At 39.6% G+C, this 17,757-nt stretch overlaps 1 protein-coding gene across 1 annotated transcript in view; it reads right to left on the bottom strand.

Moving 5' to 3' along the window:
• The window catches only part of RIPK1 (receptor (TNFRSF)-interacting serine-threonine kinase 1), a 31,280-nt gene extending 17,227 nt beyond the window's left edge, over positions 1-14,053 (bottom strand). Inside the window, exons 1-6 of the mRNA XM_006888715.1 lie at positions 13,899-14,053; positions 12,843-12,999; positions 7,808-7,945; positions 5,730-5,958; positions 3,674-3,823; positions 872-948 (exon numbers count right to left, since the gene is read on the bottom strand). Coding sequence (XP_006888777.1) covers positions 872-948; positions 3,674-3,823; positions 5,730-5,958; positions 7,808-7,945; positions 12,843-12,999; positions 13,899-14,050 — 903 coding nt within the window. The 5' untranslated portion in view covers positions 14,051-14,053. The remainder of the gene's footprint in view (positions 1-871; positions 949-3,673; positions 3,824-5,729; positions 5,959-7,807; positions 7,946-12,842; positions 13,000-13,898) is intronic.
• Positions 14,054-17,757: the final 3,704 nt, after the last annotated feature.

Here is a 17,757-nt window from a genome sequence, read left to right as displayed (position 1 = left end):
CTCTGCTTCCGGGTTCACCTGTGTGAGGCGGTGCAGATCTTCCAGTGGACGAGGCAGCCCAGCCTGGCCTTGCCCTTGATGATGCCCTAGGGAACATTCATCTTACAACACAAGGTTGGCAGGGGCCTGAAGACCACCAGCTCTGGGGACCATGTCGTGCATGATCACCACCAGTTGCACCTTCTTGTTCTCCACCAGGGTGGAGACAGCATTCACCCTGGAATGGAGGACAGGGGGTCTCTTTGGGGGCATCTCCTTTGCCAGTAGCCTTCTTCTCAGTCCGGGGCAACAGCCTCTGGTTCTTCTTCTGTTTTGTCTCCAGTCAGTACTTGTGGACCAGCTTCAGCAGCTGAGTAGCTGTCTGGTGGTCTAAAGTCTGGGTGAACTGGTTAATGGAGGGTGTCACCATGAGTGGCTTGTAGAGGACTGTCCTTTGCTGCTACAGTTTGATATAGCAGGGCCATCTGACAAAGGTTCCTTAGGGTTGGGTGTCCTGTCTGATGCCAAAGTTCTTGAGCCTTGAAAAGAGGACTCACCATCTTCTTGGCTTCCTGCTTCTTGACCATGGTGGGTACCTGTGCCACAATCTTCCCCTTGGCCTTCTTTTTCTGCATATTAGGCGGATGGATGACAGAGTGATAATTGGCTGTTTAATGTCTTAATGCTATATTTGTTTTCTCTCATTTCATAAGCATTGATGGAGAAAATGGTCCAGCAATGCCAACTTGATATTTATCCAACAACATTAATGTTTTGTTACCAAACATGCTTACCTGAAAACTTAGTAACAAATGACACTGCCCTGATTTTCATTATTTATAAAATATGCTCTGACATGTTAATATTTTTTAGCATTTGCTTTAAAACCCACCTTTAAGCTTTTCACATCCTCTTCTACTTTATCTTCCAATTGACTTAAGTAAAAAGATTTAAAAGTTTCTTCAATGGCTATATGGGGGAAAAAGTAGCACTGTGAATTTCTTTGGTATTTTCTAAAAGAAAATTTAAATATCAGTAAACCATTGCTAATGAATTTAACTAATCTAAGTAAAGCTCAAAAATAAAAACTTCCAATCTCTACATAGAGAGAGATCAGCTGGCCCAGTGGACAGAAAGCGATGCTACCAAGCGAAAGGTGGGTGACTTTTAATCCGCTGCCCTCGGGCCTGTCTTTCATTGTTCAGACATTCCTCTAGGTCATATAGCCCTGGTGTACAAGTTGCCGTACTGCGTTCACTTTTGGTTGCTGTGAGGCTGAACACCGTGACGCTGGTGTGTCAAATGCATTAATGATCGGCTACCCAATGCGGACAGAGAGTGGGGTGGAGCTCCCCGATTAAAACAAGCTTGTCAGGAGGAGTGGCATCCACTTCCATAATAGTTTGCCTCCAGAAACCCTATGAACCTGGAGAGAGGATGAAAGGCACCTAAACATCAAGGTCTCTCCTTCCTAGGGTCACTATGAGTCACCTGCGACTCGACGGCACTTAACAACAACAACAACAAGTAAAACTCAAAAATTAAAAATTCCAAACTCTACTGGAGTCCAAAAAGTCTAATAACTAGATAGAACATGGGATAGCCTATCAATTGCTCCTCTCAAATGCATGTAGTTCCTCTGACTGTGGCCCAAGGTCAACTCAGTCATTATTACCTGGTACAAGTTAATCTCTCAGTGTACAAGAATGAGTGATATCTGATTTATGATAGAATGGGTTACTAATAATAAGGACGCAGTGCAAAGGTTAGAGTTATTAGCATGAAAAGGAAAAAGCCACTTCTGCTTCCAATAATGGAGAAAAGACTGAAGTTCAAGAATTTCATTTTACATGGATCCACAATCAACACCCATGGCAGTAACAATCAAGAAATCAAAAGGTGCATTGCATTTGGAAAATCTGGTGTCAAAGACCTCTCCAAAGTGAAGAACAGCGCTGTCAGAGGCCTAATGAAGAGCTAGGAACTCCTACCCTCAACCAGAAGTAAAGTGTATGCCTCATCTCAAGTGTATAATAAGGAGTCAGGTAGGGATCCTTCAATCATATCACCACCTAACACTAAGAAAGAGGCAACCATCCTTTCCTGGAGCAAGGTCAGAAAAAGCTGCTAAGACAAAAGACTTAAATAAGACCCAGAGTCTCATAATAAGAAAATGCACAAGTTTCTATAGACAATTTTACATTATATCAAGAACCATAAAATATCAGACTAAATTAAAAAGACACAACTGATTGGTGCCAGGGATAAAGTGGCACAAGACAGACACGATAAAACATTTCAGTGAGCAATTGTGAACATATATGAAAAAGAGAAAAACTTCAGCAAAGTAGAAAATGTCAGCAAAAAAAGATAAGAAGGAAACACAATAGAAATTTTAGAACTGAAAGCTCTGATAATGAAACCAAAGGTTCCATTGTGAACCTTTTGTGTCTAGGTGTTATCAAGTTATAACTCACTGCTGACGCTCCAGCAGGTTTCCAAAGTCTGGAAATTGCCCAGGAGGAAACTGCCTATATTTCTCCCATGGAGCTGCTGATGGCTTCAAAATGCCAGAGAGGCATCATCTTTGGGTTAGCAGTCCAACTCCCTGTGACCTACGCCACCAGAGTTCCCCAAAGAAGTGACAAGTGTTTAGAAACAGCGAACTGACTGGTGAATACCAGGAACTGAAGAGGTGTTGTGGCAGAAGGTGGGTATAGTTATAAAGAGCAACATGAGGGAGCTCTGGAGTGATAGAATTCTTCTATATCTGATTGTGTCAATCTTGTGATATTGTATTCCAGTCTTACAAGATGTTATTCCTAGGGAGAAACTGGGTAAAGAGCACATAATAATATCGGTATTATTTCAAGGGAGCGCTGGGGGCTTAGAGGTAAAGACATGCACTACCAAGTCAAAAACATGCAGTTCTAACCCTCCAGATGCTCCAAAGTTAAAAACAAAACAAAACAATCTCTTCCAGTCTGATTAACTGCCTCTGAAAGCCTGCTGGAGTGTCAGCTATGGGTCAATTCCAATTAGATGGTACACCACCACCACAACAACATTATTGCTTACATTATTGCATGTGAATCTACAGTCTCAAAAGAAAAATTCCCATTAAAAATTGAAAACAGCTTTAGAAAAAGCAAAGAAACCCAGAGAAGATTAATTAATGCTGACTGACTGTATAAGAAAACATATAACTAAATGAAAGTACTTCTGGAATTCTTTTATGCTTTACTTCTGTCTTCTCAAATTTAAAAAAAAAATATTGAGCAAAGTGCCTTCATGTCTTTCTACTATTTCTTTTTCTCTTAGCTGATTTTCTTCTTTCTTCTGCACCTGCCTCATGTCCTTACATTATATCTGGGAATAGGAAAAAAATGCATGAATGTGGCAAACATTTGTATCCTTTTTTCTCTCTACTCCATCTAAATGAGTAAATGCATTTACAAAGATACCAGACATAGAAGAGGGCAGAAAAGAAGGCAAAAATCATGAGGGCTCCTCTAAGGAAAATGTCCATTCATTCAGCCATCATACTTTTGGGAGGGATGGCATCCTTTTATTGCACAAAATATTTGAAACCATGAGTAAAGTAAAACTGTTTTCTGAAGATCCAAATCAAGATGTTAAAACCTTCCTAGGAAAACCAGTGCCTAAGCAAATCATTCGTGACAGATGTTCTTACCAGGAAATGGTGGCCGGGCTTCTGGCTTGCTCTCCCAGCACTGCCGCATGAGGCTAATAATCTCCTTTGGGCAGTGCTCAATGATGTCGTTCACGTGTGGCCTGTTTCCATTTTTAATGCATGCTATCAATTGTTGCTCATTCATTGCATCTATAAGACAAAGACAGTTTAAGCTAGATTTTCAAATCCTGCTCCACTGTTGGTCAGGAAGGTAAAAGAACTTAAGATAATGTTGCCATATCATTTTTTAAGGACATAGTGAACTTGTGACAAGCCGCTCACATTAAATATTTTCATTTTTGCATATAAAAGAATTATGAACAAAGCTTCCTCCTGGTAGAATAAGTGGAAGGTATAGGTAAACACAATGGCATGTTCTAGATTTTAATACAAAGTCAAATACAGTTTAGCCCTTACCTTTAGGAGACTCACTTTAATGAGAGTGACTTAAAACATGAAGTGATAGGTGCTATGCCAGAAGTAAGTACAAAGGTTCTGACAGAACAATCAGAACTAAAAGGCTGTGCAATAAGTCTGTTCTATCCAGGCCAAGAATAAGAAAGAAGGACATTCTGGATAATTTTGTGCTAGGGGAGTAGGATATAAATGGATTGGGAGTTACAGGAACCACGATGTATCCTATAAATTAATTAATAAAGGAAGGAATGAGAAGGTAGAAAGGATGTAGGTAGAAAGAAAAGCAAAAGCCAGATCATAAAGCATCTTATATGCCATAATAAGAAACTGGAATGTTATCCTGAAGTCACTGGGAGTCTCTGGATGATTTTAAATAGGAAAGAAGGCTGGCTGTTCTCAGATGATCATGCACTACAGGGTAAGTGAGGTGGTGGACAAAGATAAAATAAGAAAACAAGGAGTCTGAAGCAGAAGAAAGGAGAATGAACTAAAAAGAAGCCAGTGAGAATAGGAAGAAGTGAGTGGATTTAAGACACACTATGATCATATATAGAGAATTCAGAGTTTTGATTTCTGATTGGATAGTGAATAAGAGGGACAAGCCAAAGTCTGAGATGTCCCTAAAGTTTTTGGAAGGGCAGCTAGGCAGACCTGGAAAGATAACATTTTTTGAGCATAAAAAGATAAGCATAGCTGAGTAGCAGAGAGGGTTACAGAGAGAATATTTAGGAGATGAATCATTGGGAAAGAATGCTGTTTTGAGGGTTTCCTGGGTACAAGTAACAGATCTCACTAATAGATAGCTGGATTTCCAGGCCAAGCTTACAGGTAAGACTTGAGAACCATCAGTAAAGGGATGATTATTAAACTCACACTCACTGTAAACTATAAACCGTAATAGGAGATTGCCCATCTTTCTTCCAAGGAGCCACTGGTGGATTTGAACCATCGGAGTGGTGGGGCCTTTGGGTTATCAGTGCATTTTACTACAGACTATGCCATGAGAGCTCCTTCATTGAACCACGGGAGTTGATAAAACATACCAGGGGAAAAATGTGTGGGAAAATGTTCATTAGTTTAAGCACTTAGAAAATTAAAGAATGATTATTTAGCTATCTGTTTTGTATGAACATTCATTTTTTACATTCATTCATTTTTAAAGTTCTAATACCAACCAAAGTTCTGATTGTAAGTTTGAGGGAAAAATTATTAAATGAAGGAGTACGTGGATGAAGCATAATGTTTATACTTCATAACACAGAGGAATAAGTTCTCATAAGCAGAAATTTGCAAACTTTCCTGTTCAGGAGGGAATCCTGAAATTTTACTGCACCTTCTCAGGTTAGATGTACTGTCAAGGCTACTACTGGTGCTGGGACTCTCGATTCCTAAAGTGGTATACTCAAACAGTCAAAAAAATATACCGTACATTGAGCTCGTTCCAGGCAGCATTTATGTTAGTGCTGGGGAAAAGCAGTCAGAAAGTCCCAGCCCTCATGGAGCTTGTAGTATAGAGAGCAATACAGACATTACATGATGAACAAGGGACTCCAACTCTTCACTGACTTTATGAAAAGCCATTCTTTCACATAGCCATCTTGATTAATACCCAAATCCCAGATCTCTACAAATATCTTACTTTCATATGGCTCCTTATGAGCAAAAATTGCCCAGAGTACGATGGCAAAGCTGTAAACATCTGACTTCTCCGTGGGCTTTGCATTGATATCATCCAGATGCTCAGGGGCCATGTAGCAGAGAGTACCAGCGTTTCTCCTGGAGATAAAAGTCTGTTTCCTCTGCTCATTGTGTTCTTCTTTAGTCAGCTTACTCCACGTCTTAAAAGTAGCAACCCCAAGATCAGCTATCTGCAAAAGAGATCAAACTGATGGGATTGTTTTGGGAAGGCTACACTTAATCAGATCTGGCTTTAAATCTGGAGGCTTATTAAACCATGTGAGATACAGTGAATTTTCCCAGAAATAGTTTCACTGGACAGATTTTAAATAGCTACTTCTGTTTTAAACGCTGCATAATTACCAATTAAAGGCTCATAGAAACATGCTTTCTAAGGATCTAGAAAAGTTCTCCCTCCCTGAGAGATAGCCAAGTAAAATTAATTATCTTAATTCTCAGGCAATAAGAGTAGGGCACTTTCCAAGTCAAGGGAGGAGAAAAGTAGAAAACAATTCTGGCATAACAATAAAATAGATTTATTATTCTGCCTATTATTCAACTATTGTTAAGCAAAAATAGTAAGTATTTTCTCCTCAGCACACCTTCTACTTGTGTAGCAGATGGGTACTGCATCTTCTGTTTTCCTAAATGATGTCCACAGGCCCATGGATTCGAGTGTTCAAGGATTCCAAAGATACACTGAGGCTAAGGAGTCTGATGCTACTCTTTTGACAGATAGAACAAACCTATGAGAAGACAAGGTAAAGCAGAGGAGGAAGAGAGCATACAACAAAGAAACAGTAAGGCCATCCATAAAACACAGAAGTAGTAGGTGGAAATGACAGGATAACACAGTTTAAAAAGTGACAGTGCCACTTTTGTCTCTGGGGAACTAAGCAAGCATTTAAAGATGAACTTTGATACATGATTATCTAAAATCTACAATAGGTTACTCAATTGAAATCTGAATTCAATTGAATGTTTTTAGTGTAAAGAAAAAAATTTTCCTTTGCAGATAAAAGGATAAAAATCCCTCTGAGACCAATACAAAGAGATGCAGAAACTTCGGGCAGAGGACATGTGTGCAGACAGCTCCTGAGTTCTTCTGGAACGCTGCTCCCCCTTTCAGATTCTTGAGCACCCAATCCCTGCAGTGAAAAATCAATAGTATATGACACTCTCCCTCATTATATCTTACCTTTGAGTGAACAATACTCTTTCCTTGTTCTCTTTACTCTAATAGAAAGTTGAATTTCAAAAGGAAATGGATAAAATAACAACCAAAAACTCCACCAAACAAAGCAAAAAGCACTATAAAAGTACACAAACAAAAAAAATAAATGCAAATTCCAAAACTGACAGGTTTTTTTTTTTGCCAAATGGCCAACTCAATACTTGTCTGACCCATGGGCCATTTTCAAAGACTAAGGATTCTCCTGCACACATCCTCATGCTACTCCTCACATTTCATTTATACACATTTCCTGAAGAAAATTATGAGTTAACTCTTGAATGTTTCTGTCTCAAAGTCTACAACAAAGGCAAAAAAAAAAAATCTAAGAAATTTTCAACTTCATTTCTCCCCCAAAAGATAAAAGAAGTATGTTCTTATAGTTATTTCCCAGATCCAAAAAGTCTGTATCTTTCTTTTCTAACCTTGGGCAAGCCTTTGGCCTTACCACCACTACAATCAGCAGGAAATGGAACTGGGGCTTTCTTTACAACAGATATGCTTTGGGCATGTTGTCAGGACGAATCAGGACCTGGATAAAGAGGTAATGCTTAGCAAAGTGGAGAAGATGATAGAGAAGAAGAGTCTTAATGAGATGGATTGATACAATGACTAAAACAATGGACTTAAGCATAGGAAATACTGTGAGGATTGAGTAAGATTGCAGTGTTCCCTGTTACACATGGGGTGGGTTGCTATAAGTCAGAGTCTAATCAAGATTACCTAATAACTAACAACAACAAAGGGTTTCCTTTATCATCTATCTACAAAATGGACTGAAGTGGCAGAAGCTGTAGACTGTAGCTTACCTTAATATGAAAGTAATTATCAACGAGGATATTTTCAGGCTTCAAGTCCTTATGTATTATACCTTCTCTGTGTAGGTAGCACATTCCTTCAATGGTCTCCAAAATAATCCTCCCTTTGACTGAAAGGGGGATGCTTATCTAAAACAAGTGACAGTAACTTTATGAAATGGAAAGTCGTCAAGCAACCTAAAACAACTGTTTCATTTAAGAGTAATGGGGGCTGAAACTGAGGCTGTATTTGTCAGATACCCTTCTACCATTCTTTATAGCACTGCAATCAGTGTAAACCAAGATCCCTCTTTCCCTTCTCCCATTTTTAATTGAGATTTTAAAGAAAGTTTATAAAGAACTTGGATTTCCATTCATTCATTGTTGCACATTTTCCTCTCTGCCTCCCCTCTCTCCAAGATCTCTTTTCTCTTTGGAAAAAATGTTCTTTCATTGTTATACAGTGCCCCTCTCTCCAAATCACTTCACTATGCAACTCTTACTCTGGACTCTAGTCATACTAATAATGCCTAATCATAAATTCCTTTTGCACACAACTTTAAAAAATGTAATCACATCACTGATCTCTGCATTTGGAAACTGCTGAAATGATGGGGTTTTTTTCCCCCCTTTGCATATATTTTTACCAGGGGGGACCTATGTTGAAGATAATTTATTATCTACTTTGTCATTTAATGAAACAACATATGAGCAAGTGATGGTAATGAAGGAAGAAGTTCAAGCTGCTTTGAAGAAAATAGCAAAAAATAAGGCCCCAGGAATAGATGGTATACCAATTGACATATTTCAGCTCACAGATGCTGCCCTGGATGTGTTAACCAAGTTGTGCCAAGAAATCTGGAGAACAACCACTTGGCCAACTGACTAGAAGAGATCTATATTTCTTCCCATTCCAAAGAAAGGTGACCCAACAGAGTGTGGAAACTGTAGAACAGTATCGTTGATTTCACATGCAAGCAATATTCTGCTAAAGATTACCCAAAAATGACTCGAACAACACATCAGCAGAGAACTGCCAGAAGTCCAGGCTGGGCTTAGAAGGGGTCGTGGTACTAGGGATATTGTAGATGATGTTAGATGGATCTTAGCTGAAAGCAGGAAATACCAGAAGAATGTCTATCTGTGTTTCATTGATTATGCAAAGGCATTTGACTGCATGGATCATAAACTGTGGCTGACTCTGAGAAGAATGGGAATCCCAGAACACTTGATCATGCTAATGTGAAACTTATACTTGAACCAAGAAGCAGTCATCAAAACAGAGTGAGGAAACACTGTATGGTTCAAAATTGGGAAGGGTGTACGCCAGGGATGTGTCCTGTCTCCATACCTTTTCAACCTGTATGCAGAACAGATCATCCGGGAGGCTGGGCTCTATGAGGAGAAATGTGGCATCAGGATTGGTGGAAGATCCATAAACAATCTGCTTTATGCAGATGATACAATCCTGCTTGCTGAAACTGAGGAGGACCTGAAGTGCTTGCTGCTGAGGGTCAGGGACCGCAGCCTTCAATATGAACTGAGGCTCAATGTCAAGAAGACAAAGATTCTCACCACTGGACCAATTAGCAGCATAAAGAGATTGAGACTGTTCACAACTTTAGTCTGCTTGGCTCCATAATCAACACTCTTGGCATCAGCAGCCAGGAAATTAAAAGATTTATTGTGATGGGAAAGTCTGTTGTTAGGGACCTCTCTAAAGTACTGAAGAGCAATGGTGTGTCTCTGGAGACTAAGGTGCATCTGGGACAGGCCATGGTCTTTGCAATCACTTGTTAGGCATCAGAGAGCTGGACAATGACCAGGGAGGATAGAAGGAGAATTGATGCCTTTGAGCTCTGATGTTGGAGAAGAGTATTGAGAGTTCCATGGACTGCCAAGAAAACAGATTTATCCTGGACAGTGTTTAACTGGGCTGCTCCTTGGAGGCAAGGATTTTGAGACTTCGTCTGACATACTTTGGTCATGTTGTAAGGAGGGACCAGTCCTTGGAGAAGGACATTATGCTTGGGAGGGTGGAGGGCAGGCACAGGAGGGGAATGCATGCCCTCTGGGAGGTAGATTGATTCAGTGACTGGGGCAACTGGGATGAGTGCGTAGGAGACAATGAGATTGGCACAGGACAGAGCAGAGTTTAGAGCTGTTGTACATAGGGTTGCTATGAGTCGCAAGCAACTCGACAGCACATAACAACAACAACTTTGTCATTTGGTATTAGATAGTTCAGGTCATTGTATAGTCTCATGTCATCTTTTCTTTCTACTGTAGTTATACGAACATTAATGTTAGGAGATGATTTAGATGTCTATTATAGTGGCTGCTTGGGTGTGTGGTATATAGGGATTTGTGTTACTACCCAAAAGGTGGCACCTTCCTGGCAGCTCCAACCCACAAGTGGCTGCATGGGAGAAAGATGAGCAATTTCCTGCTGTGCCATTTATAGCCTCTAGAAAATACACTGGAGGGTTAGCTGGGGGTCAGTTCTGAAGTGAATTGAGAATTCTAGTGATTAAAATTTTATACATAAATGTGTATTTTACACATAAGATACATATTTATATATAAAATACATGGTTTATATATGTGTGTGTATTTATTTATTTATAAGGGAGCTCTGGTGACTTAGTGGTAAGGAATTGTGCTGTCAATGCAAAGGTATATGGTTCAAATCCCTCAGTTGTTACATGGGAGAAAGACAGGGAATCTCCTCTCACAAAATTTACAGCCTCTGAAAACCTGTCAGAGGGGTCAACTATAGATCCGTTCCAATTTGATGGTACACAACAACAATAGTATGTGTCGTTACATGTTGTCAACTATGACTCATAGTGACCCTCTGAACAATGAATCTGCACCTTACCATACCCTATTCCATCCTCGTCATCTCTTATACATTTGAGTCCATTGTCACAGTCACGGTGTAAATATATCTTGAGTGTCATAGATATATAAAATGTGTGTATACATGCAGTATCTTTTATATACACACACATATAGAGTTGCAAACATATAACTTTCATAAACTTTGTAGTTACAAACATCCCAGGAAGCATATTACACTAAAAATCTGACGTATAAATCTAGGGTTGACCCTTGAACAATGCAGGAGTGGGGAGCAGAACTATCTCACAGTCGAAAATCAGCATATAACTTACAATTCACCTACAAAAAACATGAGCTTAAAATATCTAGGCTCAATGTTTTTAAGCGCCTGCTTAAAAGTCCATGTGACACTAATCATTGCTACAGAAGTTCATCTCTGTTGGAAACTCCTAACCCTATCCCTCCTGTTCAGGGAGATATTAGCCATACTGCCCAACGGGGGAGGGGGGAATCTGCATATATGAGGGTAGTTCAAATTCAAGTTGTTCAAGGGTTAGTTGTAAGTGTATCTCAGTTTACAAAAACAATGCTCCCTAAAAATGTATGTACATATTCATTATAGACAGGAAAACATAAATAATGGAAGTTCTCAAGTCAACACCAAACCATGTTTAACTCCCAATGCAGCTGAACTCTTGCATTAAAAGCCTGGCCACCGTACACAAAACAGCAAAAGAGAATCTCTCCACTTTTCTTTTGGATATGGTTGGACTCAGAAATAGAGTTGACCACCTCTGGACCCTCTTTTTGCTTCTCTGTTTTGTCCTTCTGACTTTCTTCCTAAACCCCAACTAGTGTTGTTTAGGTTGTCCCAAGACACCTCACTCCTAATCATAAAGGCTACATACCCCACACAACTGACTATCTACTTCTGAGGAGGAGAACGATCTAAAGAAATTACAGTGTCATGTATATAATCTTCTTCCCAAAAGCATTCTCCATTTTTGAGAGATGTCTGTTGACATGAAAGAATTGACAAAGTCTAGCTGTAAGAACCCAGGAAGTCTGAAACCCCTTAGCCTGTCCAGGAAGAAAGATGTGGCAATCTGCTTCCATAAAAATTTACAGTCTTGAAAACCCTTCAGATAATTCTATTCTTTGTAAAGCCACTATAAGCAAAGAGACTTGACGGCAATGGGTTTAGTATTTTGGTTTCCAGGGAGGAGACAGGTACACTCTGGACAAAGCTAGTTTATTTGCAGTTCACACACACTGGCAACTTTCCATTCCTTTGCATATGCCATTCTTTCTGTCTGGAATACTTATCCCTCAGTTCTGCCCTTTCAATGTTCTTGTCTTTCAAATCATGGCTCATACCTTCTCCTGCTAGAAGCCTTTCAGGCAACCGTCCTAGCACAGCTCCCATTTACCTCTCTGCCTCCTATTACTTGTCTGTGTCATACTGGGCACAAAAACCTGAGCAACTAGCACAAGACCTTGTTCTTAATGGGTTGATAAACAAAGTTTTAATAATATTTGGTTTTTGCAAACAGCTTTTATTTTCCTGTGTTAAATCATATCCAGTGCTGTTGCCTATAATTTTCAATATTTAATCTAAAATAAATGTGCCTTTAACAGTATCAGCATGCAATCACAAATATTCTTTCTGCTTTAATGGCCATATACTCTGCAAGCTTTAACCAATCAACACACTACTGTTACCCGTTGTGTATCTACCCCACATCAGAGCACAGACTTTATGAAGACAAGATTCAACTCTGAACTGTGGACCTTAGAGTGGGTGAAAAGACTCTCAAAAGCCAACTCCAATACTGAGATGTAGAAGTGATGGTTCAGGTGAGCAATACAGAAAGTGACCTGCAGAAATTACCTGAGGGAAGAGACCACCCTTTGGGCCAATCTAAAAACAAATCTAGCAATTGATTTGTGTAGTGTTTCACTCCAACAAGCTACAGAAGATTAGACATGATGAGGATGTGCAGGGGGACGGAGGATTTAATCACGGGGTTGTACAATTTGATGGGGGGGTGGTGAGGGGAAATTGAAAGAATCTGTTCCTGAAAACAATGTATTCAAATTTTGTAAATAAACTAGTATAAATTTTTTTTTAAAAAACTAGAGAGGATAATAAACAGTCAGCAGCCACACTTGTGTCTTTGAAGTGTGCATCTGCGCTCTCTACCTCTGCCTTCAGCACTCGCATCAGGTTTCCCTTCTCCATGTACTCCATCACAAGAGAGTAGTTGCCGTCCTCAATAATGACTCCCAGGAGCTTCACCACTCGGTTGTGGTTCAGTCTGTGCATCATCTTGCCCTCCTCCAGTAGGGACTCATTGTACCTGTGGGAAAACCAGGTGCTGTGTGAGTATGAACAGAGGCAGTACCTTCGCCCTCAGGTCTACACCCCAAAACTCTATACACCTCCAACATCTCACATATTTTGTAATTCATTGTATATGCACCGATCTTTTCCAGTGACAGCCTACACGACTTAGAAGGCAGCAGAGGTGCTCATTCATCTTCATACAAAGATGAATACAACTGCTTCCTCCCAGGCATTCAATCCATGTTCAATTAATGAAGGAACAAATGTAAAGTGAAAAGCAGCAATGGAACATGGATAAAAGACTGTTTTGGATAAAGGAGTCAAACTCACTGCCACCAAGCTTATTCTAATTCATAGGAAGCTTAAACAACAGCGGAGAATTGCCCCATCAAGCTTCCAGGCTACAAATCTTCATTTTCTTCTGCAAAGCAGCTGGTGGGTTTAGACCACTAATCTCTTGGTTAACAGCCCAACTCTTAACCCATTATACCACTACAGCATTGGGCAGTATAGTTAAAAATCCCCCAAATTCAGCCAAAACCACCTTGACAAGAAGAGGGAGAACCAAAACTATGTCTTTAAATTTTATTTTCATTGCCTCCATCATCGTCTTTTCTCTATTTTCTTTATTGTTTTTCCTTTTCTTTTTCTTTTTTTATTTACTGGCTGTGAGCTTTAACTAGCCACCTACCTAAGAATCCTCTTGCATGATAATAAAGTTAATAACAATAAGCACCTTGTAGAAGTCTGGTGTTCTACTTGACATAAAGGTCATGTACTGAAATAGAAATCATATCTATCAACTCTCAAATCCAACCTGCCCTTACCCATTACATTATCCTTCATTTCTACCAGGATTCACTCTAAGACAAATCCTTTATTTGTCCCACCTCCTCTTTGTTACCCACTCACTCAGTGCACTTGGGCCCTGTGTACACTTTCTTCAGTATCACCAATCCACAGGTTCTGTGTAAACACAGCGACACCTCTCCAAAGCTCCCATTGTCTATTTCCTTTTTGACCAGTAAGTCAGTAGATTTCATCTCAATATCATCCAGGGACATTATTGGTTCCTTCAAAAGGCTAACAATGTCCAAAACTATAGTGCTTTTTCCTGAGCGCAGTATCCTATAAAGAAAATAAAGAAAACATTTCAGCACAAAATATCATTATACAAAAAAACTCTTGAAAAGTTTCACACTAAGAGTGGTATGTGTCTTTGTTGTCAGAAAGCAGACTTATAATCTCCAAGATGAGATCTTTTTTATATTCACAAGAATAAGAAAAGAATATAATTTCTGTGGAATGCTCAGGGCTCTTATGGCTTTCTTTTCATCCCAAGTGGGTGTCAGCGGATGGGCCCTGCCAGATAAATTGATAGCTATATGGAATACTACCAATCTCCCCATAACATGGGGACAAAACCTGACATTCAGAGCATGCAAGAAAGGAAGGTTGGAATTAACCACTCAATGCCTTTGAGTTGTGGTATTGGAGAAGAGTGCTGACTGCCCCATGGACTGCCAAAAGGGCAAATAGGTCTTGGAAAAGGAGCAGCCATGATGCTACTTGGAAGCAAGAATAGTGAAACTTGTTCTCACATACTTTGTGTATGTTATTAGGAGGGCCCAGTCCTTAGAAAAGGACATCTTGCTTGGAAAGGTAAATTGTCAATGAAGGAAAAGACCATCAACGAAACAGATGAACAAAATGACTGTAATGTTGGCCTTGAGTATTATCACAGATGATGACAACGACACAGGATAGGGTAGGGTTCAGATCTATTGTTCATAAGGTCTCTATGAGTCATAGTTGACTCAGTGGTACTTAATAACACAACAAACCTTGTAACATAATCCTATCCACTAAATTATTGTTGTGTGTTGTTGTTATGTGCCATCCAGTCGACTCATAGCGACCCTATGTACAACAGCCCTAAACCCTACTCTATCCTGTGCCAATCGCACTGCCTCAGACACACCCATCCCGATTACCCCAGTCACTGAATCAATCCACCTCATAGAGGGTCTTCCACTCCTGCGCTGTCCCTCCACCCTCCCAAGCATGATGTCCCTCTCCAAGGACCTGTCTCTCCTTACAACATGTCCAAAGTATGTCAGATGAAGCCCCAGAATCCTTGCCTCCAAGGAGTAGCCTGGTTTAACCCTCTCTACAATGAATCTGTTTGTTTTCTTGGCAGTCCACGGTACTCTCAATACTCTTCTCCAGCACCACAGCTCAAAGGCATCAATTCTCCTTCTATCCTCCCTAGTCACTGTCCAACTCTCTGATGCATAGCAAGTGATTGCAAAGACCATGGCCTGTATCAGGCGGACCTTAGTCTCCAGAGAGACACCTTTGCTCTTGAGTACTTTAGAGAGGTCCCTAACAGCAGACTTTCCCATCACAACACGTTTTTTTATTTCCTGGCTACTGGTACACCAAGAGTGTTGACCGTGGAGCCGAGCAAAATGAAGCTGTGAACAATCTCAATTATTACCTTATTCAAAATTTCCCATACCAACTCATTTCATTTCACCAATGCCTGTGCCAATATTTAAGCATTCCATTTCTTCCTTAACAGTCCACAACTTTCCTATATTCATACTTCTCACATCCCATGTTCCAATCAGGAGTGTCTGTTTACAACTGTTCCTCTCTTTTGTGATTCCCAGTTGGAAGGTTCTGACTCTGGTACAATATCTGCAAGTCTAATCTAAATGTGCTCTATTGTACATAGGGTTTTCAGTTGCCTGTTATTTTACTGGAGGTTAAAAGTGAGAAAAAATGGAGTCACTTTCATTGTTAAAAAGACCATTTCTAAATCTATCTTGAAATACAATGTCATGAGTGACAGGACAGTATCTACATACAGGCAAGGAAGACCTCTTAATACCACTATCATTCAAATATATGCACCAAATACCAGGGTCAAAGAGGAGGCAATAATTATTTTATCAACATTTGCAATAGGAAACTGATCAAACATGCAACTAAGATTCTTTGATAATAACAGGTGATTGAGATGCAAAAGTTGGGAAGAAGGAAAAAATTGAGTTGGTGACAGAAATAAGGCTGGAGACAGAATGAGAGACTTCTGTACAATCAGTGACCTATTCATTGTAAATAGCTTTTATAAAAAAACATAAATTGTAACTATACACATGGACTTCACATGATGGTCTACACAAGAATCAGACTGACTACATCTGTGGGAAAAAAATAATTGGAGAATCTCATTATCAGCTGTTAAAAGTAGGCCAGGTGCTGAGTGTGGAAAAGACCATCAAATACTCATATGCAAGTTCAAACTGAAGCTAAAGAATACAAAATCAAATCCACAAGACAGAAAGTTTGACCTCGAGTCTATCCCACCAGAATTTAAAGACCACCTCATGAAGAAGTTTGAAGCCTTAAGCACTAATGAGCAAATACCAAATGAGCTGTGGGAGGATATCCAGAATATCACTCATGAAGAATGCAAAAAGTCACTGCCAAGACAGAGGAGAAAGAAGAGACCAAGACGGATGTCAGAAGACAAGAAGTGCTTTACCAAGGCATTATCGGAAATGAGACACGTGTGGCGGAAAGTGCATACTGTCTGGGTGAACATAGGGGGCCTGCATGCTGCAGTTTATCTTCTGAATCGTACCCCTCAGGCTTTTGTTCATTCTTCAGAACAGGATGAGGACAAAGGAAACCCTTGGTGATAACAAACAATGAAGATGGCTAAATAGCAGTACCTTTCTCAACACTGGAAATATCAGCACAAAGAACTTTATAAGGAAATAATAGTATTAACAGGAGTGCAGTTTGCATTGAACTTAATCTGGTCTACAGCTTTTCACCTAGCTTATCCTCTGCCTTTTAAAAATTAAAATATACATCGCTACTCAGATTAATATAGAACTAAAAATACATGTGAAGATTCACCAAGGAAATTGCAGATACTGGGCTCTAAATAGTTCTTTTTTTAAAAAATATTACAGCAGATAGATTGATAAGGTATGGGTCCAACACCCGATTAAAAGACATTTTCTTTTACTTTCAAAAAAAAAAGACTCTCTGAATATTGCACTACAATGCCAAGAAGCAAAAGCAAAGGTAAGAAATCAAGAAGTTGAAGAGCTGAACAGATGATTTCAAAAGGCAGTTTGGGAAGACAAAACAAAGTATTATAATGTGCAAGGAGCTGGAGTCAGAAAATCAAAAGGGACAAACATGCTCAGCATTTTTTAAACTGAAGAAACGAAAGAACAAATTCAAGCCATGAGTTGTAATACTTAAGGATGATGAGGAAGAAAGTTGAATGACCTAGGAAGCATCAAAAGAAGATGGAAGGAGAACAGAGACACCAAACCAAAAAGAATTGGCTGACACAGAAGAATTTCATTAAACAACATATGATTAAGAGCCTATGATAATGAAGGAGGAAGTTCAAGCTGCTCTGAAGAAATTGGCAAAAAACAAGCCTCCAGGAATTGATGGAATAATAATTGGCATATTACAACAAACAGATGCTGCCCTGGATGCACTCAGCAGGTTATGCCAAGAAATTTGGAGGACAACTACCTGACCAATTGACTGGAAGAGATCTGTATATATTACCATTACCCCCACAAAAAAAAAGATGACCCAATAGTGTGTGGAAATTATAAAAAAATATCACTACTATCACAAACAAGCACAATCCTGCTGAAGATTATCCCAATACGACTGGATTGACAGAGAACTGCCAAAAATACAAGCTGGGTTTAGAAGAGGCTGTGGC

Source organism: Elephantulus edwardii, unplaced genomic scaffold, assembly GCF_000299155.1.
Source record: "Elephantulus edwardii isolate Elephantulus edwardi_28Jun2011 unplaced genomic scaffold, EleEdw1.0 scaffold00071, whole genome shotgun sequence".
Taxonomy (NCBI): domain Eukaryota; kingdom Metazoa; phylum Chordata; class Mammalia; order Macroscelidea; family Macroscelididae; genus Elephantulus; species Elephantulus edwardii.
The sequence above is the reverse complement of the archived record's forward strand: the minus strand, read 5'-3'. Positions and strand labels throughout refer to the sequence as shown.